We start from the raw sequence: 27953 nt of genomic DNA, 5'->3' as shown, positions 1-27953 counted from the left end.
CCTCCTTGAGGGGGACAGTTACTTAAGGGGCTCAGGTGATCAAAACTGTCCTAATCTGGGTAGATGAAACCTATAAAGAATGATGCCTTATTCAATAAAGTTCTTGTAAGCAGAAAGACCTAAGTTCAACTCCCTACAACTTTTGAAAAAGATTTTTTTTAAATAAAAAATTGTAAGATCCGGAGAGCTGAGTCTTACATCCAGGCTGTTCCACTCACAAAGACACAGATACAGAGATCGATGCAATAAGCAAGAGGTTTAATGTTTAATGATTCATCATACTGGGGTCGTCCAGTAATCGGGGTAGAGGAGACCACGAGGAACAAAAGCACACACTCTTTATACCCTTTCAGAACATAGGTTTTAGTTTACAGCGTGAGTTGGTTATCTCTCATTGGTGGAGCTCATTGTCCATTGTGTCCATTGCCCTTTGTGCCCCAGGTGAGGAGGAGATACCTTTTGCACCTAGAAGAGGTGGTGAGAGATCTGCCCCTCACTGTGGGTGGGACGTTTCCTGGAACCGAGCATTACTCCCTGCAGTTGGGGCATCTCCTGGGGATGGATGTTTATTCAGTAAATTCCTTTGAAGCTCCCTGACTTTAAGCTTAATGGACATTCCTGGCTTCCAGGTATTTTTATGAAGTGTCCCTGTTTGCTCAGTTCTTACAAATTTATATGAGTACACTTTAGCTCTCTTCAGACACACCAGAAGAGGGCATCTGATACCATTATAGGTGGTTGTAAACCACCATGTGATTACTGGGAATTGAACTCAGGACCTCTGGGACAGCAGTCAGTGCTCTTAACTGCTGAGCCATCTCTCTCTACCCCAACTTTTTTTTTTTTTAAGTAAAACGAAAATTCTAAAAGCCAAGTTTGGTGGCACACACTTGTAATCCCAGCCCTGGGAAGGCAGGACAGGTAGATCTTTGGAACTACCAGTCTGTCAGTGTGTCCTAATTGACAAACTCTAGACCTGTGAGAGATCCTGGCTTACACAAAAATACTAGGTAGAGGACACCCATAGAAAGAACACCTGAGACTGTCCTGTAGCCTTCTCATGCACATACACACACACAAACAAAAGAAACAGAAGGAGAAAGGAAAGAAATGAAGGAAAGAAAGAGACAATTTTAAAGGCGAGTGAGACTCCCTGGCCTTTAGCCACGGGCTTTGTGCCCTGTCATCCCTATGTAAGCTTCCCATCACTGGGTTGCTATGCAACAACTGAGAACACAGCTACCTGGTGTTATACCAGAGCCTCTCTATCAGAAGGCTATATTTCCCACATCGCTGGTTTCCTTTCATAGTGATTTATCTCTTGCTGTTGTTAGTAATTTATCACAAATAAATTATAATTAAAAAATTAATATCACAAATATAAAAGCATAAACTCCCCACAAGTTTATTACCTTAAAGTTTGGAAGTGGGAAACCCAAATCAGCCTTATTAGTTAAGAGTTGGTAGGGCTTGCTCCTTCTGAAGCCTTCCCTAGCCTCTGGGGATGCCTGCATTCCTTGACCACTGACCCTTTCCTTGCATGAGCCCAGCCTCTTGCTTTCCTCAGAGCTCCAGCTGATCTCTGCCTCCCTTTTATAAGGACATTTGCAATGATATCAGTCCCTCTTATTTGGATAATTCAGGATACTTGATCCATCTCAAAATCTTTCATTTAACCAAATAATCAGAATCTCTTTTGTCCGGCAAGGTAATGCTCTTAGGTTCTGGGGTTAGGTGAGCATCTTTGGGAGGTCATTTGTTTTTCAACCATACATACCCAGTACCACAAGATGTCACTGAAGGCTTGTCACAGGAAAGTCTGCCACAGGAGGCTGGCTGGGGCAAGAGTTTTCCCTCTACAGGTTTCCTCTCATTTTCCAGTCAGCTTGCAGTCACACCAACCAATGCCACTCTCTATTCCACCAGCAGGTGTCTTCTTGGTTGTGCTTACTGTGACCTAACCTGAGGATGCTCTCTCACACAATGCTCCCCACTTCACTTGGAGCTGCAAGAGGGAGAACTTAGTCTGAGCTACTGTCTGCAGTGCCTGGAACCTCACTAATCACACATTGTTGATGGCTTGATTGACAGTTTGTCTGAATGAACAAAGTGAAGAGCTCAGCTAAGGTCTGTAGACAGCAAGAGGCATCACCGTGTAAAGGGTTTGGGGACAGGCTGAGGCTGTATCTCGCATGCTCTTGTGCTGCAGGATGTGAGGCAGGTCTGAGGCCACTCAGAGCTTAAATTCATTCATGAGATATGAATGCCAAGCAGAGCAACCAGAGGTGCCGGACATGGACTGCGGTGGATCCTGGTGCAGAAGAACAGGATGTGAGAGATGAATGAGCAGTGAGCGGTGAGCATTGGGGGTGGTAGTGGTGGTGCTGAGGACATGTAAGACCTTATTTGTGCCAAATGTGAATCTAGAATAATCATGATACTTTATTATTATTTTTATTATTACAATTATTATCATTATGATCTCCTAATAGTTTGGATTATGGCTTTGAGTCATTGTGCCTAGCTCTGTTGTTATTTTTATTTTTAATTAAAGTATGTTTGTGTGTGTGTGTGTGTGTGTGTGTGTGTGTGTGTGTGTGTGTGCCTGCATGAGCTTATGTGTACTATGTGTCTGCAGGTACCTAGAGAGGCAGAGGTCACTGGGTCCCCCTGGAGCTGGGTATATAAGTAGTTGTGAGCCACCTAAAGTAGCTGCTGGGTCTAAAATCTGGTTCCTATGCTAGGACAGTGCTTGGAGCCATCTTTCTACCCTCTCTCCCCCTTTTACAGGCAGCCCCATTATGTAGCTCTGATAGATCTAGAACTCAATATGCAGAATAGGTTGGCCTAGAGCTCAGAGAGATCCTGCCTCTGCTTCCTAAGCTCTAAGATTAAAGATGTGTGCCAACAGGCCTGCCATCATCGGCATCATCATCTGACTGATATAAGACCCAGGCTGGATTCAGACTCTCTATTCTGTGAAGATGCTGGAATGTTGGTGGATGTCACACATGTGGCTGTAACGTTCTAATGTAGAGTGCTAAGGTGATAACTAGATGATCACTGCCTGTCAGAGTGCAGGGCCCATAGACATCATTAGCAGGTTATAATGAAGGCGTATTATCACCTAGGATATTCATCTTGCCACACACTTAAAACAATAGTGGAAGAGCATTTCTGAGAGTGTTCTTCTAAGCATCGCCAGAGGAAGAATGATCTAGGAAAACCACTTTCAGGAAGACACTGATAAAAGTGGCCTCTCCAAAGTCACAGGTCTGCCCCTCCCCCACCTCCACACCCCTGTCTGTGGATGGCTGCTCCTGGGTCCAGCTCCTGACATAGAATCAGGTCTGAGCAGAAGCAAAAGTCCTCACAGCAGCGGCGGGGCACAATGAGCATGGTCCGTATTGCAGCTAACATTTTCCAGGCTTTCAAAGCATCTGCATTTAAGTGCCAACCAGTTGTTTGCCGTGTACAATGTGACCTATTTGCAATCAGGTCACCTGATTTCTGCTTTATCAAGTGAATCAGATTCAATTAAACTTGCAGGAGGCTGAATTTGGTCTTAAATTGGCCCCTGCATCTCACAATGCTTTTAGATTTATGAACATCACCCTTACCTATTTCATATGTAACACTGCAGTTACAGGACTGTGATCTGGAGAAGATCCTAGCCCTAATTTAATGGTTAAGGCTCCATTTCTCAGAGCACAGGATGCATCCGGGGTCTGAATGTATGCATGACTTTGGCCACAAGATGGCGCTTTGCGTCCAACAATTCCTGGTCGGCCGCCGGCTGAAACTTTAAGAGGCAAGCTGAAGAGCGGATGAGCGATCTTGATAGCGCAGGGCTCATGGGTGGGTGGATGTCCTCACTGTGGAAAAAGGCTGTTTTCTCTGTGGAAAAGACCTATGTTTTCTCTGGTTTCCTGGATCCCAAGCAAAGGTGCTGATGTGAAATGAAAGGAATAAATGCTGAAACTCAAACCCTGGTCCACATGAAAATCAAAACTCTATCTTTTAGTATACTAGATGAGTGGGCCTTTATCTATCTATCTATCTATCTATCTATCTATCTATTTATCATCTATCTATCTAATTTATCTCTGAAAGAGTCAATAATAAAGTCAATTACTATTGACTTTCCTAGAAAAGGGGTATTACCTGATTTACTAAGCTTTTGTGGTGTGGGAGCCCCAAGAAAGCCTCTGGTTTCTCTGCACCACTGTTTGCATCTTTCAAGAGGATTAATGATAGGAGGATCAACTTTATGGGGTCATAGTAAGGAGGAAAGAAAATCACATAGAACCTAAGGAAGTTGCTCACAGCCACTGGTGAAAACGTAGGAGTTTTGTGTGATTTATCCTAAACCAAGTAGTGTGTGCTGGGCCCAGTACTGCGCACCGTGTGTGGTAACAAATGGTGATTTCCACAGCTTGATGTGACTGATCTAAGCACGGCTTAGGGCTGTGGCCGTTTAGGGAAATAGACTGGCTTCTAGGATCAGCTCCTCTGACTTTTGCATGCTGAATTAATAACTATGGAAATAAGCCTGGGAGAAATCTGGAGCCTTTGTTTCAGACTGTTTTTATCATTACCATTATCATCACTATGATTAATTATCAATTTGTTTGTTTTTGAGACGGGGGTCTTACTGACTTGAGCTCCCCATTCCCCTGCCTCAGCTGCCCTAGTGGTGAGATTACAAGCACCAATCACAACGCTGCTCTCCTGACACTCTTGTTTTGTTTTGTTTTCTTTTGAGACAGGGTCTTGCCATGTTATTCAGTCTGCTGTGGAACAGTCTCCCTCTTCAGCTTTCCAGCTGGCAAGGGCCAATAGCCAGTCCCACCGTGACTGCCCCCAGAGTCTGGCTTGTACTCCAGCCTTATCTTTAGCCCAGTTACCCCCACTCAAGCTACCTTTCAGTGAGAGGTTAGCCACACCAGGGGAGACAATCACGTAGCACACAATGCTACACAGATGCAAATGTAAAACGGTCAGCAAGACCAGATAAGGGAGGGATTTCTCTGCAGATCCTTGCCCCTGAGAGATCCCTCTCATTTGCTTCCTTAACCAATAGCTAAAGCTTATTTAAGCGTGTAGTATTCTCTAAACAAAGAAAGCTTGTTTCTCTTTGCGCAGGATGCAAAGACTGTCTCGCTGGGTCAGCCTACACGTTATCAGAAGTGTGCCTCATGAAATTGTATTTACAAACACCTGTCTAATTGAAAGAATGACAATGTCTGAACTGCATTCGCCGGATATGCGCTAAAATGTCAGACATGGTGGAAGGTGCGCTGTATGACCCCCTGCAAGTAGAATCAGGGAGCAAGCAAAACCATCTACAGGTACAGCGAGGAGAACAGTGGGAGGGGTTGAGGGGGGAGAACTGGCTGAACAGGGGCACCAAGGGAACTTGCAGACACTCCATCTATATCAGGATATGAGTTACACTAGCATATACATTTGCCATGATTTGTGGAACTGTTCAGTTCAGAGCAACAAAGGCAGCTACAAACACACAAACAAGACAACAAAAAACTGGACCCTCAACTCCCCCCAGAAACAAACAAACAAAAAAAAAATAGTCTCTCAAAACAGTGGTTCCAGAACATACGGGGAAGCCTGTGATGTCATGGGAAAGGAGGGGGTCTTCCCATACAGTTACAAGTCCTCCATACAGTTACAAGTCCTCCCCGCTGCTAATGCATCTGGAAAACGTACGAGATGCCAGCTAATCTTGCAGACAGCTTCAAAAGCCAGGGACAGCCTTCCTCATGCACGCCTGCGCTGTCTGTGTCTTTTCAAATGTTTACAGAGTATTTACAAAGAGTAGTCCTTTGGGTGGCAGTTGTAATTAGGGAAACTGGCAGAGAAAATTAACACATACCATAAAAGACGGATAATTAGTTCTCTGCCATATACAATATTATTATCAAATGGCATTCACCCTGGAATCCGATTGGCTTACACACACTGGCCTCACAGGGACGCTCCTCCCTTCCACATTACTCTGGCTAGGGAGCTGCCACGTTCCACGGATGATGGGCCATATGGTACTTAACATCAGAATGAAAATGAGCTTGTGCTTCTTGTGTGAGATGCTAAAATTTATTAGAAAATCAGAAAGCCTAATTTCCACCAAGTTCCTGAGACCTACCATCTGCTTCATGAAAAAGAAAGAGGGAGTTGTTTTTTGTTTTTTGTTTTTTTTTAACCATTTGCTTATTGTGAAATGTGAGCGTTTATGTGTTTGCAAAAGCAGGGAGGGGGCTGAGGGCTGTAAAGGGGGAACCAGGGCAAGTACATTTGGCAGGGCCAAAAGAGCTGTCAGCTGAATGTGGTGGGAAGGGCTTGGGAAGCATAATTGTGGAAATCATCTATCCTGGAGACATTTTCTCAGGACCACATGTCCTCTCCACAGAGAATCAGCACAGAGTCTTCTAGCTTTTGCTAATATGCAAAATCACTCTTTCAGAGTAAAGAGGGGGCTTCACTCAGTCCTGGTGTCTCTGAGGGTCTGGCCCCTCCATAGAGTAGATGGAGCCAGTGAAGACAGGAACAAATGCGCTAGAGAAGGTCAAAGACAGAGATGCCAGGAGAGCTTTCTCAGGCAAGCCGCAGCAGGGTGAGAGAGGGCTGAGAGGAGACTTTGAGGGGACCGTTTGCTAGGCTGGATCTCCTGAGACACGTGGCCAGGTACCTTCAGGAGAAGTCTGTCTGGGCACTGATTTCAGTGACCCATCTCAGCCTCCTGCATGGTCAAGTATGAGAGATGCAGTCTTAACTGTGAGTCACATTTTAGGAGCTGCTGTGGCCCTCCACCCTGGGTACCCAGGAGGGTCAGGTAACCCTCTTCCTTCTGTTTATTACATTTATTTATTGGTCATCTTGCCTTTGCACCACAGATATTAGGTCACTGGAATAGCCTTGGGGATACTCATGGGATCTGGTTAGCGGATGGGTTTCTCATCTGTGACTCCAAGAAATTATCAGGAAGTAGGCGGCAGGCAACAGATTACCTGGGCCTTCAACATAGCAACAATTCGGTGGAAGAATAAAGTTTTCAGTCCCCAGCAGACACCACATGATAGCATGACAGGGCCAAGTGCTGGTTGAGGCAGGCATTTCTTGGATGACATCCAAAGTGGTTTAATTCGAAGCCTCCCAGTAGATAGTATCCTGTAATAGGCAGCCTTCCTGAGGGGTGTACTTGAAGCCAAGCTCAGGCTTCTGGGAACATGTTTATGGCAACCCTGCAGGACTCAGTCCCTAGTGTTCTCAGGCCTCATACTTCATGAAAAAAAAAATGGCTTTGTCAAACAGCAGGCAGGAATTTCTGCATCTCAGAAAGAACCGGGTATGCTATTGATCTCAGCACTCTGGAGGCAGAGACAGGTGGATCTCTGTGAGTTTAAGAACAGCCTGGTCTACACAGTGAGTTCTAGGCCAGCCACAACTATTTGAAAACCCTGTCTCAAAGGAAAGAAAGAAAAGGAGGAAGGAAGGAGAAAAGGGAGGAAAGAAGGAAGGAAGGGAGGGAAGAAGGAAGGAAGGGAGGGAAGAAGGGAGGAAGGAGTGAGGGAGGGAGAAAGGAAGGAAGGAAGGGAGGAAGGGAGAAACAAGCAAACAAAGAAACTAGAGAGCAGAGACCCTCTGCAGAGGGAAGGGCAGGCGCAGCAGAATCAGTTGGAGGAGTCACCATTGTCCTGAGTGTCTAGCAGAACTGGGGCACTCATCCTTCAAGACCCCAAACTTGCCACACACACAGGTGGCAAGGTAGTAAGGCCAACCCCCTGGAGCTCTGCTGGTCTCTGCTCCTTGGGGACAGCATGGCATGGTTATTGTGCTGACACCTCAGGGGCATAGTTTGGTTTTCACACTCAACTCCTGAGAGAGCTTAGCATTGGTGTTCTGCACTCCTGGGATGCCAGGTGGCAATCCTGCTTCCTCCCCCACAGGGACAGCCCAGCTTTTACTCCCTGAGCAGGGTTCAGCAGAAGGCTGAGGTCAGTTCCTAGCTTCACTGCGGAGGAGCATCTCAACTGCTGCAAGCCGGCTTCCAGAGACTTGGTAGGACGCTGGGTGTGCAGCTTTGGCCTGGAGTCGCATCGCTGGACAGCATGGTAAGCAGGCTGCCAGTGGCCTCTGTTCTGCTGAGACAGGGTCTCTCTGACCCTGGGTCTAGGTAACTTTATTCAAGATTTTTGACAAAAATGATCCAACAGTAATACACCTGTAGGCAGTTTGTAAATGTCTAGAGGTGGAATTTCAAAAGAAAATTGATTTCGGCTTCAAGTCAAAAGTCAAGCAAGTTTCATGAATCATAAACACTACCTACCTTCCTAAGACCATTGCTTTTCAAGGTCAGTCCACCAACTTAGCTCTTCTCTTTGCCATTGAGAATGGTCACTGGATCACCTCACATTCTGACTTCTTCATGTCCACCTATCCCAGATATCTTGTTATAACTTGCTATAACTAAAAATGTCAATTTGAGGTACAATTCTTCTTTCCAGAAGAATCCTAGAGAAATAGGAAATAACAGTTGGATTACATAGTAGTAGCTGCCACAAGCAAGGGCAGGAAAAGGGGCAGGTTTTCAACAGAAGTGGGACATTTGCATTGTCTCAAATTACCTTTAGCAAATATTTAGCAATTACTGAGGAAACTGTAGTAGGGCTTAGCATAGAGAATCCTAGCAGATGTTACTGTAGCATAGTGTGCTTTGTGTAGCACCTTAGCCATCCTATGGTACACCGTCACAGGGTAGGGTAGTATAGTGTTCCGCAGGAAGCACCTTAGCCATCGTATGGTACACCGCCACAAGGTGGACAATGGAAGGTGATATGGAGACAGGACAAGTGAATGCAAGATGGGGTCCTGAATAGCTCAAAGGATGTTAGCAAAGCAAGCACACACACACACACACACACACACACACACACACACACACACACACAAACAATGAAAGCATTGCCGTCAACTCCCTGCGTTAGCTAACACTGACAGCATCGAGAGAGAGGAACTCTTCAACTCTTAGAGATGCTTCAGTTAGACAAGATGTCATCAAGTGGGTTACACAAGATGTCATCAAGTGGAGCTGGATGGGGGCACCCAGGAGGATTGATTGGCATCCTCACAACCCTTCTGAAAGTTTAAACTCCTGTGACTCACTTAGAATATAACAAGATATATAAATGTGTGTGTGTGTGTGTGTGTGTGTGTGTGTGTGTGTGTGTGAGACATGTAATATATTTTAAAGAAATCAAGTGTTGGTGGGTTGGCATTGGGTCAGCAGCGTATAAACGGGAAGGCTGTCTTTGGAGTGAGTCACTGCCTCCCTGCTAACAAATCTAAGGTATACTACCAAGTGCTTAAAACCCAGAAAAGATGATGGGGCTACAATCCAGCAGCTATTAAACTGCCCTGAGCCTCAGTTTCCCTTGCTGTATACTGGTAGGTATTTATGGCCATTTGGATGCAGACGGTGGGCACAGTGCTCTTATCTGATCTTGCATCCATTTGTAAAGATTAATACTTATGATCTTTGCTAAACTGGATTGATTTGGAGAACCTGGGGGTATTTAAGGATTTCTAGGAGTTCAGATGAGGCTTCAGTTAGGTGCCCATTTATTTAGTGTCTTTATTAAGTATTTGCTGTGTGCCAGGTACTATCTTGGGACTTTAATCAAAATTTAGGGAAATGATTCATACATTGTCACCTTATGGAGCTTATGATTTAGCAAAGGAAGAAAAGGGACCACTGTCTGTTGCAGGAGCCTTCATGGTGGCAGGCAAGGTTGGAGGAGTGTACACAAAAGTGAAGCTTGTAGTTTATGTGTATAAGTGATTGGTGTCATGCCAGGGTAAAGGGCACATCTGGGGGCTGGGGGAGGGGAAAGGGTGAACATGACACTGTTGTGGGAACTGGAGCTATGGCAGGACAGAGGCCTGTTTCCAGGATAGAGCCTGCCACTGCGGCCCTCTGTGCTGTGTTTTCTCTTTAAAACGTCTGTCATGGGGCTAGGAAGCTGCTTCAGTTGACAAACTGCTAGTTACACAAAGCCTAAGGTCCTGAGTTCAAATGTCCAGCACCTGTGTAAAAACCTGATGTGTATGGATTGGGGTGGGGGAACCTGTAAGTCTAGCACTTGGAGCTGGAGACAGGACAATCTCTAGAGCTTGCTGGCCAGCTAAGTCCAGCCAATCAGTGAACTCCAAGTTCAGTGAGAGACCCCTGGCTGAAAACATAGGTGGAAAAGTGGTTGAGGAAAACATCATACCACACAATTCACACACACACACACACACACACACACACACACACTCAGAGAGAGAGAGAAAGATAGAGACAGAGACAGAAACAGAGACAGAGACAGATGGACAGACAGACACTGACACCAAGAGAGGGGGGAGGAGAGAGACAGAGGAGACAGAGACAGACATATACACAGAAGCACAGACACACACCATGCATGAACACAAGCACACACACACCACACGTACCACACACACATACACACGTACCACATCATACACCCCTATGATGAGGACTCTGATGGTGCACTACAGCACTTGAGAAATAAAGGCAGGAGAACTGGAAATCCAAGGTCATCCCTGCCATATTAAGTTTAAGTCCAGCCTGGTTTAGAGGAAACCCTGCCTCAAAAACCTAAAACAAGAAAGAGAAACGTTCTGTGAGGATCCAGACATATACAACCAACTTCCAGGCAGACAGTGATAAACAACAACAAAAAACCCTTCGCTTTAGGAAGGAAACTTCTAGAACTCAGGTCATTCGGAGCTTTCAAATAGAATTCAGGCCTGGGGCGGGGGTCTGGGAACCAAGGAGGGCAAGGTGACTTGCTCTGGGCATGAGTGGGCACTAAAGAGAGATGCTCAGAGCCCGTCCCCTAGTTCTGCTGGAGCAAAGACTAGAACGGAGGAGGAGCCTATTGCAAAGTTCTGGCTGTCTCCCTGTGTTATCTTCTAGGGAGTGAGCGGTGGGGCAGTCAAGTTCACCCTTCTAGGGTTATCCCTTTCTCTCCTCTTCCTTCTCTCTCCCTCCTCCATCTCCTCTTCTCTTTCTTCATTCTAGTGAGGGAACCCAGGCTTTTGCACATACCAGACAAGTGCTTAACCACTGAGCCACACCCCAGCCCATCTTTCTCAGTCTGTACTATTGATTCCTTTTTTCTCCACCCTTTGCTTCCTGAACACATACCCTGACCTAGATTCATTTTTATAAAGAAAAGTCTTTTTTTTTTTTTTTGAGCCTGACATGAAGTGTGTGCCCTTGGGTTCCCAATGTCTGATATAATGATTCAAACCCCTCATTGAACAACCCCCTTATTGAAAGTGGGACCCCGGGGAGCAGGAAGCGCCTTCTGAAGGTGGTGTGATTGGAACTCCAGCTCACAGGGCCCCTGTATGCATGCCACCAGCTGCAGGCAGGCGGCTCAGCTTTCCCTCCACCAGGAAAGGGTGGTGGCTACTCAGAGTGTAGAGAACCCCAGGGAAAAAACCTCAGTCAGGTCTAGAGTGGCATTCTTCATTCTCCAAATTCTTTCTCCTTTTGTGCTGTAGTATGGATTCATCAACACCTGTCTGCAGTCTCTTGTGACAGAGAAATTTGGAGAAGAGACGTGGGAAAAGCTAAAGTAAGTACCCCTGTTGTTGTTGTTTCCCCTTTCCTTTGTTTTGAATGGTTCTGGTATTTTACTGACTTCTCGACTGACACAGTTGAATGGGTGACTATACTACTCTAGCTCTCAGTGAGGTTTAGTGACTAAGACATCAACTGTCAGTGCCTAAAACACACTAGCAAGACACAGAGAAGACTCCTCAACCCATATCTAGGTTCTGTATGTCCATGTGCATGTATATGTGTATGTGTAAAATGTACGGGTGTGTGTGCATGCGGAGGCCAGGGGTCACCATCAGAAGCCTTCCTCAGTCAATCTCCACTATCTTGTTTGAGACAGGGTCTCTCACTGAACCTGGAGCTCACTGATTTAGCTACACTATCTGGTCAACAAGTTCTAAGGATCTGCCTGCCTCCGTCTTCCACCATCCTGTGCTGGGGTGACAAACATGGACCACCATGCCTTGCTTTTATGTGTGTATTAGGGACTCAAACTTAGGTCCTCATGCTTGTGTGACAAGTGCTTTACTGGCTGAGTCATCTTCTCAGCCCCCCCCCCCAATATTCTCTATCTCTAAAATAAGCCTAAAAACAGGGACCCTCCAAGTGTTATTAAGAAGTCACATGATTCTAGTGTGTATTTAATGAATGAACTTCCATTTGCTCTCTCTCTCTTTCTTTCTCTCTCTCTGTCTCTGTATCTCTCTCTCTGTTTCTCTTTTTATGTCTCTGTCTCTCTCTACTTCTTCCCTTTCTTCTCCTAACAGTAGGGATTAAACTCAGGGCCTTGGTCCATGCTAAGCTCACGCCAGGCTCTTGACACTGACCACACTGATGAGCAAGTAAATCATATGTATGTAGGAGGTGGGGAAAGGGATAGAGGAAGAGGAGAGAGAGGAGAGAGGGACACTAGGAATTGAACAGTCTTGAATGCACTAGACAAGCGTGCTCCTCCTAAGCCACTGCCTCCCACCTTACTTCTTCTTCACATCGTTCTTAGTTTTACCTTCCTGACCCCATCCAGTAGTTTATGTTAATTCTGTCATTTATATTTCCATGTAGTCCCTCATTAGATTTCTATAATCTTCCTGGCTCCACATCTTCCAGTGTTACAGACTGGAGTCTGAAGTTCTCAGAAATCACCTAGTTCTATAGAGAGAAATGAATTAAAAACAATGGAAGATGATTGGCTTCATCAGTTAATCAAGAATAGCTAAATTAAGATAATTAGGCACAGCTTTGCTTATTAAGGCTCCAAAGATTTTTACATAATAGACAATCCTGGTTAAGATGCAGAACAATGGGAACTTGCCCATTTGGCATTGACAGTCAGTGAGGCCCCATGAACCAAAAATTATGAGGATGAGCACATGCTCTGATACTGGAAGCCAGCTCGTGACATTCGCTCTTATCCTACATCACACATAGGCATATATATGTGGAGGAAGCAATGGCAACACATATTCTAGCCTAGGCCATGTCTCTGGATGAGAGCAGAGGTTATCTCTGTGAATGTGCATTTGCTGACCTCCGTCGGTATGTCTGGTGCTGTGAAAAATGCCGTGAGGTTAACGAATCCAATAAATCACTCCCTCAGATGATGTCACCACCTGCAGAGACCTTACATTATAGACCTGGAATGCAGAAAGCAAGGCGTCACAGGTCCATGGCCCACGAAACACTGAGATCATTTGTCTTGCCACAAAATGGTCAGGCAGGAGTCACTTAAAGCTCTATGCCCCTCTATCTACACCCAGTGGTATCAGCCTTGGGAGGAAGAAGAGAGAGAGCAAGCTCGTGAAGGCTGTGAAGTGCACACTGCAATAGGGTGAGGCAACTCTCTGAGAAACAATACTTGGCATTCCCAGAAGTTACGGCATTTGGCTGTGAGTCCGTACAGCCATGGGCCCGGGGCTACAGTCACTGGAGGGTCAAAGGTCAGAAATATAATAATTTACAGTCTGCCTGGCCACAGCACACTATCTAACGACTCAGTGAACCAGGTGTTTCACCATAAAAGAACTGTCATTGCATGTAGGTGTGTGAGAGAGATGTGTAAGTCGGACACTCGAAAAGGTGTTCAGCCAGAAGAGAGCACTCAGCGAACATTAGCTGCGGCCACAGGAGGCATGGTTTGCTGTCAGCTTATAATCATGGGATTGGGAGTGGAGGGACTCTGTATGGAGCATGTGTGTGCCCATGAGCCATGTACTCCCTTTACCTGAATCTCTGATGCTGGATGGGAGAAGACTAGCACACCTGTCGTCCAGAGTGGAGGAGAGGTCTGAGCAGAAGAACACATCATGAGGAATCTTGTAGGAACCCCACCGTGTTCTCCCCTCCTCGAAAGCATAGGCAGGGCAGGAGGCAGCCACATTCAACACTGTTAGAAACTGTTCTGCTGCCTCCAGAGATCTGGCTTCCTAGGATGAGCATGAGTCAATGGACTCTGCCTTCCTAGGATGAGCATGAGTCAATGGACTCCTCTCTCAGCCTGGTCTCCCTGGTGCTCAGCTCCCTGGTGCTGGCCACCATAACCAGCAAGAGGGAAAGATGGAGTTTTGGTCCAATGCTCTGTATCATCTCATTTCTTGTTGAGGATTCAGCTTGGCTCCTGTTATCAGTTCTGCCTAGGAAAGTGGAAAGAGTTTTGGAAATTGCTGAAAATAAGCAGGGATTTGCTGAAGTCCTCAGACACAAGCCCTGTGTTTGGCTCTGCCTCTGGCTGGCAACTGAGATGCCCTGTCTAAGGCAGGCCTTGCAACCTCTCTTCCGTCATAAAGCTGTTGTATTAATAGCATGGCCACATGCTGACTGGCACATCCTAAATCCAAGACAGGAGTGGATTTTCACATAGAAAGATAACAGAAAGGACTTTCCTTCTTTGGACCGTTGGTGTGATCTCACTAGGACGAGCATGCCATTTCTTTGTGTCATCTTCTCCTGCTCTGTCATTTGGATGGACTCCAAATGATAAAGAGCATTAAAAGAGGAACATGGGATAACTGGTTGATCGTCAACATGCTTGTATTTTAAAAAAATAGAGTATGACTGAGGCATACTTTTGGGTGTGTCTGTGAGGGTATCTCAGGATAGAATTAATGGAGAGAAAATCCACCCTGAACGTGATCAGTGCTGTTCCCTGAGCTAGGAAAGAGCCTGTGAGTGAAACATCTTCATCCATCTCGCTCTGCTTCCTGATTGACCCAAATATGAGCATGCTCCCATTCCCATGCCTTCCCCACTATGGTGGACCGTCATCTCTCAGACTATGATCAAGGGTAAGCTACATTTTGTTGGGCATCTGGTCACAGCAATGAGAAAGAAAAGTTATAAGACAGGGGCACAAGCCTGCAGGGGGAATAAAGAAACACCACCAGGCGCAGAGGGCCTAGCAAGACAATAGTCAGGGATTGTGTCACCTGGTTTTCACTCTTTCATTTTAGCCCGTCTGCTTAATCTAGTCGTGAGGATGTGCTCATATGGTCAGAACTAACTAGACATTTATGTGATTGTCCTGGGAAAGCCAAGAGAAAGATATATCCAATAAGATCAGCTATGAAACTAGATTCATTTGGGGAATACTATTAAAAAGAACTCCATAATACAGAAAATTTAGCTTATAAACACAAACTGAAACTAAGCCAAGATTATTTGCTGTGCCAAAGGATCTGCTTTGGGCTATGTTTAAACAACAAATTCCCTAGTGCTTTTAAGGCAGAATTTTTGCTGAAAGGGGAAAAAAAGCCATCAATTCCCATACAAAATTTAAGAAGAAATGATTAGGCAAAGTGAACTATGTCTCCAGACGTTATGACATAGATTTTATTTTATATGAAATAATCAGAAACAGATGTGTGTCCTCCTCTGCTTGCCTTGCTGGCTTCCCTCTTATAGAGTTGAGATTTATAGGTTTCTAATTCTGAACCACCCTTTTGTAACCTCCTGGCTTAAACCTCAACAGGAGAGGGACTAATGGGCTGGGAAGAGTTGGACCTTCGGGATGAGCGGCGTCTCTGTGTTTTACCCAGACTACTCACTGGCTGTTTGAAATGGGCCACTTTCTCCACTATGCAAGTATGCGTTCACCTCTTAGCATGTGCTGAGCCGAGGTACAAACACTGGGGAGGGAAGTGATGAAGACACAGGGACTGAGCCAGGGAATGGATTCTAGTTTGAGGAACAGAAGGCAAACATGCAAATAAATGAACTTTCTGTTTGCTCAGAGAGCTGTGCAAACATAGAGCATTTGAAAGAGACCAAGGGGAGATACATATTTCTCTGTGGTAGCTGTACAGTCTCTTCATAGAGGTAATGTATGAACCTCTAGGCAGGAAGGAGTCAACCCTGGATCATGCAAGTATGTTGCTCCAGGAAGACAGGACAACAAGTGCAAAGGGCCTGGGGTGAGCTGAACTTGGTGGAAAGTGACTAGACTGCAGTATCATGCTTGTGCTGTCTGACAGAAGGTAACAGTAGAGAAGTTGTTAGGGACCAGAGCACCCATGCGTGTAGAAGGCAGGAAGGCACTGGCTTTTCCTTCTAGTAGGCATGGGTTACTGAAGCCCCTGGGACACTTCATATTCACTTGCAAGAGAAAAGGATAAATAGCCCTTGTTGTGAGTTATTCACCAGAGAAGACTTCTCAGAGATGGCTTTAAGCCAATAGAAAGTCTTTATTAACTGGTCAGTGACTACACTAGGTGTTCGAGATCCCAGTGTGGTCCCAAGCCTTTCTCAGGGTGAGCTTTTAGGACAAAATCCATGTTCTACTGCTCAATCACAGGTATTAGCCTTTTATTGACCAGTTAACCTGAGGAGCGGGGTTTGTACCAAAAAAAGCTGATGTGTGTGAGAATTTGCTCTTGGGGCGACCAGATCTAAGGGTACAGATCTAACATTTGAATACATAACAGTGCCAGACCAACTTTAACAAGGACCAGCCATCTACGCTGTAGGGTTCAGTTTAAAGGAGTCAGTTCATGTGCACAGGGGACCCCAGGAAATAAGAAATAGAAGTCAGTAGGCTCTCTATACCCCTATGCACTCATGTTCCTGTCTGCTTCTACAAACATCTTCCCCTCCCCTCAAACTTTTCTACATTTTCTTTAAACCAGTGGTTCTCAGCCTTCCTAATGTTGTGATCCTCTAATACAGTCCCTCATGTTGTGGTGGTCCCAACCATAAAATTATGTTCATTGCTACTTCATAACATGTTTCCTATTGTTATGAATTCTAATGTTCTTAGGGGACCCCTGGGTAAAGGTTATTCATTCATCAAGGGATCATGACCCACAGGTTGAGAACCACTGCTTTAGACTCAAGTAGTCATCATCATTGGACTGGCTCCTGTACCCATGGTCCTGGTGGCTGAGACGGAGCCTTGATGGATTAGCCTTGGTTAGGAGTCAGGCATGTCCACTAGACAGACTTGGCAGGGCATGGCCCTAAGAAGAAGTGATAGGTTCAGCCTTAAGACTGGCAGATGTTCCCTATGACAGAGACAAGGGCACAGGGAATGGTGGGTAGCTGATTCAGGTGCATTAGAATGGAAGATGGTCAAAGAAACAGTAGGTGGCTAAATGGCTTTGAAGCCCAAGTCCATCAATTAGGAAAAAAGATGAATCAGGCTACAGGACTTCTCTCTAGATCTGAGGCTCTTAAAGAGGGGCTCATGGATATCCTAGGGAGGATCTCAGAGCTCTCTGAAGTCACCTGTCCAAGTAGCATGGTATCTATGTTCATGACTAGCTATGTATTTCTGGGGGAAAGGTGAATAGTACTCTTCAGAATCCTCAAGAGCTCTGAGACTTAAGTGCTCCCATAGCCCCTGTCTGTGCATCCTGGGAGGTGTCCCAGCTAAAGAAGAAGAATTTAAACACCCCAACATCTAACATGAGATCCTCTATAGAATGATGCGGAGTCCTTTGGGTAAATTCCCAAGAGTGATATAGCTAGATCATGTGGTAGATATATTTCTAGCTTTTTGATGAGTCTTCATACCATCTTTCACTACTAAGTAACCAACTACTTTGACATGCCCAGTCAGAATGGATAAAATTAAAAAAGCAAAACAAAACAAAACAACCCCAAACCAAACCAAACCAAAAACACTCTAGAATGGCTGGAGTGAATTTGAGGAAAAGAAATATTTATCTCTTTTATTTTTAATGAAAATATCTGCCAAATATATAAGTCCAAGTAACTATGATTCACTTATCTCTCAATAGTTCTCTTGAGCAGAAGTGATATACTAATGAGAAGTGGCTAACTGGACTCCTAAGTCCTTGGCATCAGTGCCTGTCCTGAGGGTGACTGTGCCACTTCCTTGTGCAGCTGAAAAGCTCTGTGTATATACATGCCTCCCATTTCACCATACGTCGTGGTCCTAAGATGTGGATGCCCAAAGCTCTTCAGACTGATGAAATGGATAGTTTTTCTGCCTCCACCAGAAAAATCTGTACAGAAATCAGGTCCTCCTCCCCCTGCACACACAGAAGGATGCAATATCCTATAAAGGATATGAGAAGCAATGGAGCCTCTTGATCCCTCTGCCTTGATTTGGAATAGGCACCAGCAGCTTTACCCATCTCTGCGACTATGCCATTAGCTCACATACCAGCCAATGAAAAAGACAAGTAATGTTTACATTTTGCCCTAAAGCCATTTTTACCATAAGGATTTCTAAGATTGCCTGGGAGGCCTGCAAGGATACCACAGGCAACACTTGTAAAACTGCCACTTCAAAGTGTCAGAGTCTTTCCCAGTGTATCAAAGGTCAGGTGGCAGCATCACCAGTGTCTGGGGAGGACTGGATGCCACAACCTCTGCTCTAATCCTATCATTATAAAAATGAGAAGAACAGTGAGATTTTCCCAAGTCACCCTGCAAGAGTATCGTGGGATCAGAGCTAACTCTCAGATCTCGAGAATGTGAGCCTCTGTTGATTTGTATCTTTTATGAAAACTTCTGAGACAAAGTTGGCCCTGTAGTTCAGTAGGTAGATTGCAGCTTGTGCAAGCATTAAGCCCTGCGTTTCATTCCTAGCACTACATAACTAGGCATGCTGACACATACTTAAAATCCTACAACTCAGGAGGTAGAGACAGGAGGGTCAGAAGTTCAAGGTCATGTTCAACCATTTATTGAGTTTGAAGCCACCCTGAATTACATGAGACCCTGCCTCAAGAAGAAAAAAATTCCAAAATTCTCTTTTAGATGTTTATCAGGCTCCTTTTGGATGTCAGGGACAATGTTAGGTAATGGAGAGAATAAATCAAGGAACACACTCCTGATTTAGATGTGGTCATATAGAAAGCATTGCACAGTGGTCCTTCCTGGGTGTCAGAAATGGTCCATGCTCAGGCAGGTGCCATGGAGCTTGGTGTGGGATGGGAGGTGGATGGATGTGTGGCTTGGAATAAGCAAAGGCAATGAGTAAGCCTTAGGAAAAAAAACTCAGAAAGAGGAACCAAGCTGGCCATGTTAAAGAGAGTGTGCCCCCTTCTGGTGGAGGGAGCCTGTTGGGGGCAGGAAGGGGCTTGTGAGCAGCTAGAAGAGTGTATGTATTAGGGGCCTGGCTGGAGAGCAGAAGGAGGAAGAGCCAGAAGTGTCCAGCTAAGCAGTTTGGATGCTGCTGAGGACCCTGGGGGAATGAGAGAGGGATGAGCGAGAGAGACAGGTGGTCAGGACAGGATATACACTCCAGCCTTCCATGTCCCCAATTTGGCTGTAGGCATGCCTTACTGTAAGAGGTTCTTGACAGAACAGCGCCCTGTTGCTTTAAATCCATCCTATTCCTTTGGCCTGAGACTTATCTTGATTGAAGAGCTTCTCATTTCTCCTGTGACTTTCATGAGTCACCCTGGACTCTAAGGAACTGTGACAACTACAGTTGACCAATGTAAGACCCATCATGTCTCATGTTTCATTTCTGTATTGAATCTAGAAAGCATTGGGGAGCAGTGATTTCTCAGCTTGGAGAAATAGGAGGCAAACAGTTTAAAAGATAAGATGCCTACAACCTGCTGGGGCTCAAGAGTCTGCATGCTTTTTTTTTTTTTTTCTCAAGTTATTCCAGTCCTAGAAGCCAGCCCTGACTTGATGCATTGATAGTTTGCATATTACTACATGTTACTGGATAATGAGGAACCCTTGATGTTCCAATGAAATATCCATTAGTCAATGGCCTTAGAGTGTGGAGGTGAGCATGTGTGTATGTGTGTGTGTGTGTGTGTGTGTGTATGCGTGTATGTGTGTAAGTGAGCCTCAGCCTGTTTGTAAGTGAGCCCCTGTGTGTGTGGAGATGAGCCCTTGCATGTGTGTAAGAAGTCCCTTTATGTGTAGAAGTGAGTCCCTGCATGACTAGCATTCATATTCCATAATGTGTGTCCTCTCTATGTCTCTCAGCACTTGATGTCTCAAGACCTGATCTCCCTGAGATGTCTCCAGCTGTCATTTTTCTCTTTCCCTTCTTAATAGAACTTCTGTGATCTCATTTAAAATGTTGATTTGTTTATATTTTTTAAAGTAAACTATTGGCAAGCATACTGGTTTCCCGAAGTAGTTTAAAAGATTGTGTCCCAGTGTGCAGTGGCTGTGGCAAGTGCTCCATGCAGGGTTGTAGAGATCCAGAAAGGGCTGGAAGCCTTAGCAGTCAGCGTGTCTGCCACCCCACCATCATGCAGCATGTGTACACACCCAGAAAAAGATTTGACACCACAGTATTAGCAGGCTATCCTTCAGGAAAAAAGAGGCTGTGTGACCTTGATAGAGGACAAGAGGTGGTCCTGTCAGAGGCGGGGACAGCCACAGCCACAGCCACAAAGATCGTCCTCCAAAGAACCCAAGATTCACATCATCTCCTTTAGGGCCTTCCTCTGAGATTATTGAAATCTATCAAGTCTGAATTAGGGCCTTGCCTGTTATGTTCTGGCTCATAGCCTCCCCCCGCCACGACCCCCGCCGCCCGTGGGATTGAGCTCCAGTGACTGAGTGCTCAACTGCACTTGATGTATCTTTCAGGGCTTCTGCAGAAGTGCAAGATGTCTTCATGACCTATACTGTGTACGATGACATCATCACCATTAAGCTCATCCAAGAAGCCTGCAAGGTTCTGGGTAAGTCCAAAAAGGCTTGTTTGGGTTTCTTAAGGTTGCTAGAAAAGCAAAAAACAAAAACAACAAACAAACAAACAAACAAGATCACAGCTGATTCTCCTCACTCACAGTTGCTCTACTATGATGTTGTAGACAATGAAGTAGTAAATGCTGATATTTGGCTCCTAGGGGAAATAGCTCAGTTCACGAGTCTCTAGTTACAATCTCTGACAAGCAATCAATGTGTAATGTCATTTTTGTGGGCTTCTGTTTAAACACACACACACACACACTCATACACACACACACACACAAACACACACACACAATTCATTGACATTGGCTCGGCCATTAAGAGTGCATAATGCTCTTGCTAAGGAACTGAGTTCAGCGCCCACACCCACACCAGGGACTCATAACTCCAGCTTTGGAGGGCTAACACCAGTGTCTGTATTCTAACACCTTCTTTTGGCCTCCTTATACAATGAGCTCATAGCCACACATGGATTCACATATACACATAATTAAAATAAAAAACACTGTATTCATAACCATTTGCATTATAACATTATGTCTTAAGAAGCTAATAAAACAAACATTCGCCTTAAGTCAGCACATCACACCTTTCTTGTGCCCAGGACGCTAGATAGCAGTTTGGCAGTACACTGGAGGAGTAGTTTAAGCAATGGAATCACCAACAAAAATCAGAAACAGGTGAGCCTGAACTATATCGAGGTTTTGTGTTTCTGAGAACTGAAATAAACACATAGCACATCGTCTTGGTTATCTTACCTAGAGACTTGTGGAAGGGTTCGCTTGGCTTACAGATGCCAGTTCATCATGGAGGGAGGACAAGGCAGGAACTCAAACTGGGCGGGAATCTAGAGACAGGAACTGGTGAACAGACCTGCCCTTGAACTCCTGGGGATCCTCCTGGGTTAGCCTCTGAAGTACTAAGATTATAGGCATTAGCCATCATATCCAGCTTAGTGGGACTGGGAATAAAACCTAAGAAAATACTATAACAATGTCTAATATCTTCTGCGCTAATCTAAAAACACAAAAGAACAAAAAAAAAATTTAAAATACACGATTGTGGTGTAAATATCCTTTCCCAAATCAACAGCCTAATTATTGCCTTTTTTTTTTTAGATTAGTTACCAATTTTAAAATTGTAAATACTTAAATTGTTTAGGGCTTTATCATTTCCAACCCATTTCCTCTCCAACCATCTCTGTATCCCTTCCAATTCCTCTTAAATTCATGGCCTCTTCTTTAATTATTATCTATACCCTGTTGAATCCATTTGGTGTTGCTCATGCTTAGGGCTGACCACTTGGAGTTGGATAACCTAGCAGAGAGACTGATCCTGGAGAAAACAGATTATCTCTCTCTCTCTCAGTAGCCAGATTGCCTGTCACTCTTCATCAAGGTGTAGGGACTTCTGAAATTTCTCCCATCCACATTAGCAGATCAACTGGTGCTATCATTACACAGGTATTGTTTAGGCAGCCATCTTGGTGAGATTTGTTTGTTTTTGTTTTGTTTTTCAAGACAGGGTTTCTCTGTATAACCCTGGCTGTCCTGGAACTCACTCTGTAGACCAGGCTGACCTCGAACTCAGAAATCTGCCTGCCTCTGCCTCCCAGGTGCTGGGATTAAAGGCATGTGCCATCATCGTCCAGCTATCTTGGTGAGATTTTATGGGTACAGCCTCCCTGACATATTCAGAGAGCACTGTCTCAAAGCATATGTTCTAGTCCCTGGCTTAGACTCTTCTGTGATGTTTCCTGAACCTTGGGTATTGAGATTGCATTGTAGATACATCAAGTGTTGCTAGGCACCCCACAGCCAGACCCTTTCTTGATCCTAATGCAATGCTCTCTCCATACCCCAGGCAAAGCCCCGGTGCTGCCCTTCTAAAGACAATTCTGCAGCTCTGAGATTCCAGGTGGAGGCTAGGGGTCTCTGGGTGGAATCAATCATTTCCAACCATTTTCAATTGCCCCTTCTCTCCTCTAAGTAGTCACATCCTCTCGGGAAAAGACGTGGAACGCTGGGTGAGAAGTGTGTGGTGAGAGGTGACTATTGCCTGCCTGAGAAGCTGGAGTCTGGCAGGGCTTAAACTATTAGAAGGCTGGGGCTGAATGCTGAAGCTAAGCTGTCCTGTTAGGTTTTTATTTTGTGGGGTCCTGGCAAGGAGGAAATGGCCTTTGATTAGTTTTCTGTTCTCTGCTAAAAGGAGCGTTCTAGAGTTTAAGAGGCAGACTCAGTTCTACCTTATCAGCTGTCTGACTTTAACTAGAATTTCCGTGAGAGGAGATTCTTCTCAGGAGAGAATAATACCTCAGGAGGCTGTGGGGAGGACTCAGTTGAAACGCAAAGCAAGTGTAAAGCTTGAAGCGGCACGCAGAATGCTTAGTGGCCTCAGCAAATGGGACTGAATGTTGTTGAACCTGAAAGAAAGGTGGGCTACATCACTATGAATGAATGACGTTTCTTAAAATTAGAGATGGGCTTTGCTGTTCACTTCAAATGGCTGTGGGTAAATGTACGGTGCCTTGCTGCCCTGACGGCAGCAATAACGACCAAACACTGAGACTTCTCTCGACGGTTTACTCAAGAGTTTTCTTTTGTGTTTATAGCTCTTTTAGGTACCCAAGTGTTACAGCTCTCTTTGGTTCCTAAGTGTTATGGCTCTTCCCGCTTCTGTGAGACGGGCGGTGGCCGCTGCTCTTGCTAGTCGCCGCTGCTCTTCCCCTGTGGAGTTGCATCTGCTCTTGCCGCTGCTCTTGCTTTGGAGGAGTGGTGTGGAGTGGCGTGGAATCGCGGGGTGTGGAATGGCGCGGCCCGGCTGCTTTGCTAGCGCTGCTTTTATACTCAAGCCCAAGCTCTCAAGTCCTCCTGGATTGGTTCCCTGGCAATCGCCTCATTAGCATACACCTGCTTGGGAGGGGCTTGATAGCATGCACCTGCTCGGGTTTGGCGCATGATTGGTTAGCATACACTCGCTCGGGAGACACCTAATTTGTATGAGCCTGCTCGGGAGGGGCACCTGCATGAGCCCGCTTGGGAGGGGCGCATGCGCAGTAGAATCGTCAATCGCTGCTGTCCGAGCGGCTGCCTACAGGTAAAATTAATAATAATGCTCTGCGTCCTCTGGCCAGTGGTCAGTAAACTGTCTGCAATGTAGCTTGCAGGCCAAATCTGGGACCCTATCTGGTTTTGTAAATAAAGTTTTATTAAAACATAGCCATGCCCATTTGTTTACATGTTGTCTGTATGTCTTTTGTGGTATATTGTTAAAATGGAGTTGGCCCAATGGAACCTATACAGATTGTGATGCTTAAAGTGTTCCACAAGTACCTTTTAGAAAAAAAGTCTGTCATTTCATAGTTCAGAGAATGGATCACCAACAAATATCCTGTTTTTGAAGGATATCTACCTACCTACCTACCTGTCTGTCTGTCTGTCTGTCTGTCTCTCTACAATTTTGAGCTAAGAGCTGCTATGGATTGAACTGTGTCATGTCTTGAGGTGTTGGCTGCCAGGGGGATAGTATTTGAAAAAACAAGCAAACTAGATTTAGATGCAAAGTGTCCCACAAAGAATTGACACTAGAGGCTTATCCTGTCTCTTCTTTCACATGAGGGCAGAGCAGGGATAAAGTTCTGTGGTTTAAGGCATTGTTGTACCATGTTGTTACACAATGCCCTCATAGACAGAAACTCTAACAACTATGTAGATCTTCAGAATGATGTAGAACATTTGCCCTATGAATTTGGTAACCACACTGCAGATCACTTGGCCTGTGTATTTTTCAGTGATGATGCTGTAGATCAGTTGGCCCATGAAGTTTTGGTAACGATGCAATACAACACTCTTCAATGTGGTGGCAGTTTCAGCAGGAGATGCCATCACACATCTGTCCTGGCCCTGTTTCCAACCCAAGCAACACATTTAGAGGCAGCAACAAGTTTGTAGGCCCATGTGTGGGCATGACTATGCTCCTTCCAACCCAAGGCCTCCTTTCCCTCTACCACAATGATTTCCTTCTGACTCACTTCGAACTAACAGACATTTTTTTCTTTTTGTTATCGCTAGAAAATCCTTTAGGTCATATTTCAAAAGAAAGATAACCGTGTCAGGTACATTACACAAATAAAACATTGGGATTGTGAAATCTCAATCCACATGATGGGTTGGGGAGTAAAGTACTTTCTATACAAAGGTGAACACTTGAATTCAGATCCCTGGAACTTTAGTAAAGGCTGGCATGACCACATGAGGCTATAATCCCAGTGCTGGGATAGAGAGACGTTGAAACAGTCAGATCCTAGGGCCTCACTGACCAGCCTATCTGGCCTGATCAAAGAGATCCAGGTTTAATGAGAGACCTCTTGCCTTCATATGCATGGGTGCATGTACCTCCAGATACGTGTATACCTGTTGCTGAACCCAAATCACTCTACTGAAATGGTCCCTGTGGTTGTAGCACCTTCTTTGCTTTCTGCTCCCAATGTTCTGGGTTCCTGAATGAAATACACACACATACACACATACACACACACACACACACACACACACACACACACACACACATATACACACACAAAACCTTTTGTTTTAATATACCTAAAACAGCTCAATAGTTCTAAGCCTCCACATGGCCAACACACTCCGCTCCGACATTCCTGAATTATGACTTACTAAAACCTATACTCCATCTTGGTTGTCCCAGACCCAGACCTGCAGACTTCTTGGACCACCATCCCCAATTTTAACATGATGGCTATGCTCTCTCTTCTGCACCTCTCAGGCCTGGTGTATCCTTCTTCCTCTCTGGCATAGTGGCTATCTCCTTCCTCTTCCCTCAGTCTCTTGCCTGGCCATCTAAAAGTCCAGCCTCTGTCTCCTGCCCAACCATTAGCCTCTGGCAACTTTATTTACCAATCAAACCCAACTGGAGGCAGGGACCTCAGCATCTTGTGGATGTGTGGATTCTCGTGCAATTTTGGGGACCCAATTAACATAATACAAGCATTAGGTCAAATCCACAACACATACCCTACTCTCTCTTCCTCTCTGTCTCTCCTTTTCTCCCTCTTTCTCTCTCTCCCTCTCTTCCTCTCCAAAACAAACACAAGTGATTGGAGTCATGGTGTTGTGGGAAGCTTGCAATTTCGCTGTATTTGTACAACTGCCATGAGTCAGAGAGAGGGAGGCCCAGCCAGGACATGCATTTTCATGTTTAATAAATTATGCTGGTCAGTTGAGACTGGCTCCATCCTTTGACAAAGGGAAAAACATGTTTCATCAACAAGAAGCCAGTGCTGTGCCTTCCAAGTGGCCTCTAGGAAGTCATCCCCCTCCCTGTTTAAAGTGATTTTGGGGACTCTTCCACAATTCTGTGTACTACATAACTCTGCTTTCTAATTAGCATAGTCAGGATGGGACCAGATGGCAGGTTGAGCATGGGACAAGTAATCTTTCTGTGTAAAAGTAAGTGCCTACTTAGGTTATTAGTACATAATTATTAGTGACCTGAAGTAAAGACACCAAAAACAACCCCCACCAGGCACTTGGCACAGCTATGCCTATCTAGACATTGCCTGCTAAGAAATCCAGAGTCAAATGCATTTCAACAGTGAGCCACCAGCAAATGTCAACAGCCCTTCCCTGAACTTACTTCAAAATAAGAGTACCAATGGAAAACCTAAGACTAAAAATGTACAAAGCCAGAAGCCAGACATGCAGGCTGGGATACACAGCCAACAGAAAATGGAGACCTAAACTAAGGTCTCAACATGCCAAGACCAGAGCAGAATCTCTCAGGCTGGAGGACAGTGTGTATTTAGGAGTCAGACAGAGGTGGGCTAGCCTTCAGCTTTATGTCTCCTAAGGATGAACCTCATGTCATCCTCTTTGGTAAGACAGCAGTGACACCTGTGATATCAGAGACTGTCTTAGAAATCAAGTCAAATAGTGAAGCAAAGTAGGTACTTGGCAGAATGGATTCTTCTTCTCCACCTCTACCTATCATCCATCTATTCATCATCTATCAACCATTTACCTACCATCTATCTAATAATCATCTATCTATCTACCATCTATCATCTATCTATCTATTCATCTATTAATCATCTATCATCTGCCAATCATCTATCTATCTGTCTATCTATCTATCTATCTATCTATCTATCTATCTATCTATCCATCATCTATTAATCATCTATCATCTGCCAATCATCTCTCTATCTATCTATCTATCTATCTATCATCTATCTAGCCATTATTGATTTGTCCTCTACTATCTAGTTATTTATTATGTATGATGCGCTTCATGGTCTTATGTCGTATCTTTGTATGTATATGAATGTGGTGTATATGTGTGGATTGTGTGTGAGAATGTACTGCTCTATCTTTCTCTGTCTTCTTTTTGTGTATTTTTAATGTTGTACATTCATTTATTTATATTAAGTGTGTGAACCTGCCATGACTTGTGTGTTAAGGGGTCAGAGGACAACTTATGGGAGTCTGTTCTTTTCTTCCACCATGCAGGTCCTTACCAAACTCAGGTGATAGTGTTCTTGGAAAGCAACTTTACCCAGTGAGCTGTCTTGCTCACCCATGTTTTATTCTTTTTAAGACGGTCTTCCAGTGAACCTTGAGCTAGACTGGTGACCAGTAAGCCTCAGTGACTCCTGTCTCTGCCCTCCACAATCTCTCTGTGTGTATGTGTATGTGTTTATTTCTCCTCTTATATTAGAAATTGAACCTAGATCACCTTACTTATTAGGCGAATGCTCTATTACTGATTCATATCCCAAGCTCTCTAGTTTTTATTTTGTCATAAGCTCTCTCACTAGGGTGGCTTTGAATTAGCTTTGTATTTGTTGTTCAGTTGACCCCTGAACTGGAGATCATCCTGCCTCAGTCCCCTGAAGAGCTGATATTACTTCCTGAATATTAATTTGCATTTATTTTCTTCCTCACCATTCTCCTCTATCCTTATTTACATACATGAAATAGTAAGATGATTCACAGCTCTGGAGCTATCCACAGAATTCAGCTCTCTACCCTTTACAACTCTTGTCTCTACCCCCATTCCCACTGGGGTCCCTTAGGTAACTAATTTCAAAAGTCCCTGGTTTATACTGCTGGTGTTTAATTTTATACAGATAAACACCTCCTTTTTTTTTTTT

At 44.8% G+C, this 27953-nt stretch overlaps 1 protein-coding gene across 2 annotated transcripts in view; it reads left to right on the top strand.

Annotated features, from left to right (window-relative positions):
- Positions 1-7993: 7993 nt before the first annotated feature.
- Positions 7994-27953, top strand: part of LOC116084458 (guanylate cyclase soluble subunit beta-2) — a 60709-nt gene continuing 40749 nt past the window's right edge. For both annotated transcript variants that reach the window (XM_031361470.1, XM_031361469.1), the window contains exons 1-3: positions 7994-8129; positions 11593-11666; positions 20675-20769. In XM_031361470.1, the coding sequence (XP_031217330.1) occupies positions 8127-8129; positions 11593-11666; positions 20675-20769 (172 nt within the window). In that variant the 5' untranslated portion in view covers positions 7994-8126. The remainder of the gene's footprint in view (positions 8130-11592; positions 11667-20674; positions 20770-27953) is intronic.

The sequence above is a fragment of the Mastomys coucha genome, unplaced genomic scaffold (genome assembly GCF_008632895.1).
Source record: "Mastomys coucha isolate ucsf_1 unplaced genomic scaffold, UCSF_Mcou_1 pScaffold9, whole genome shotgun sequence".
Taxonomy (NCBI): Eukaryota; Metazoa; Chordata; class Mammalia; order Rodentia; family Muridae; genus Mastomys; species Mastomys coucha.
The sequence above is the reverse complement of the archived record's forward strand: the minus strand, read 5'-3'. Positions and strand labels throughout refer to the sequence as shown.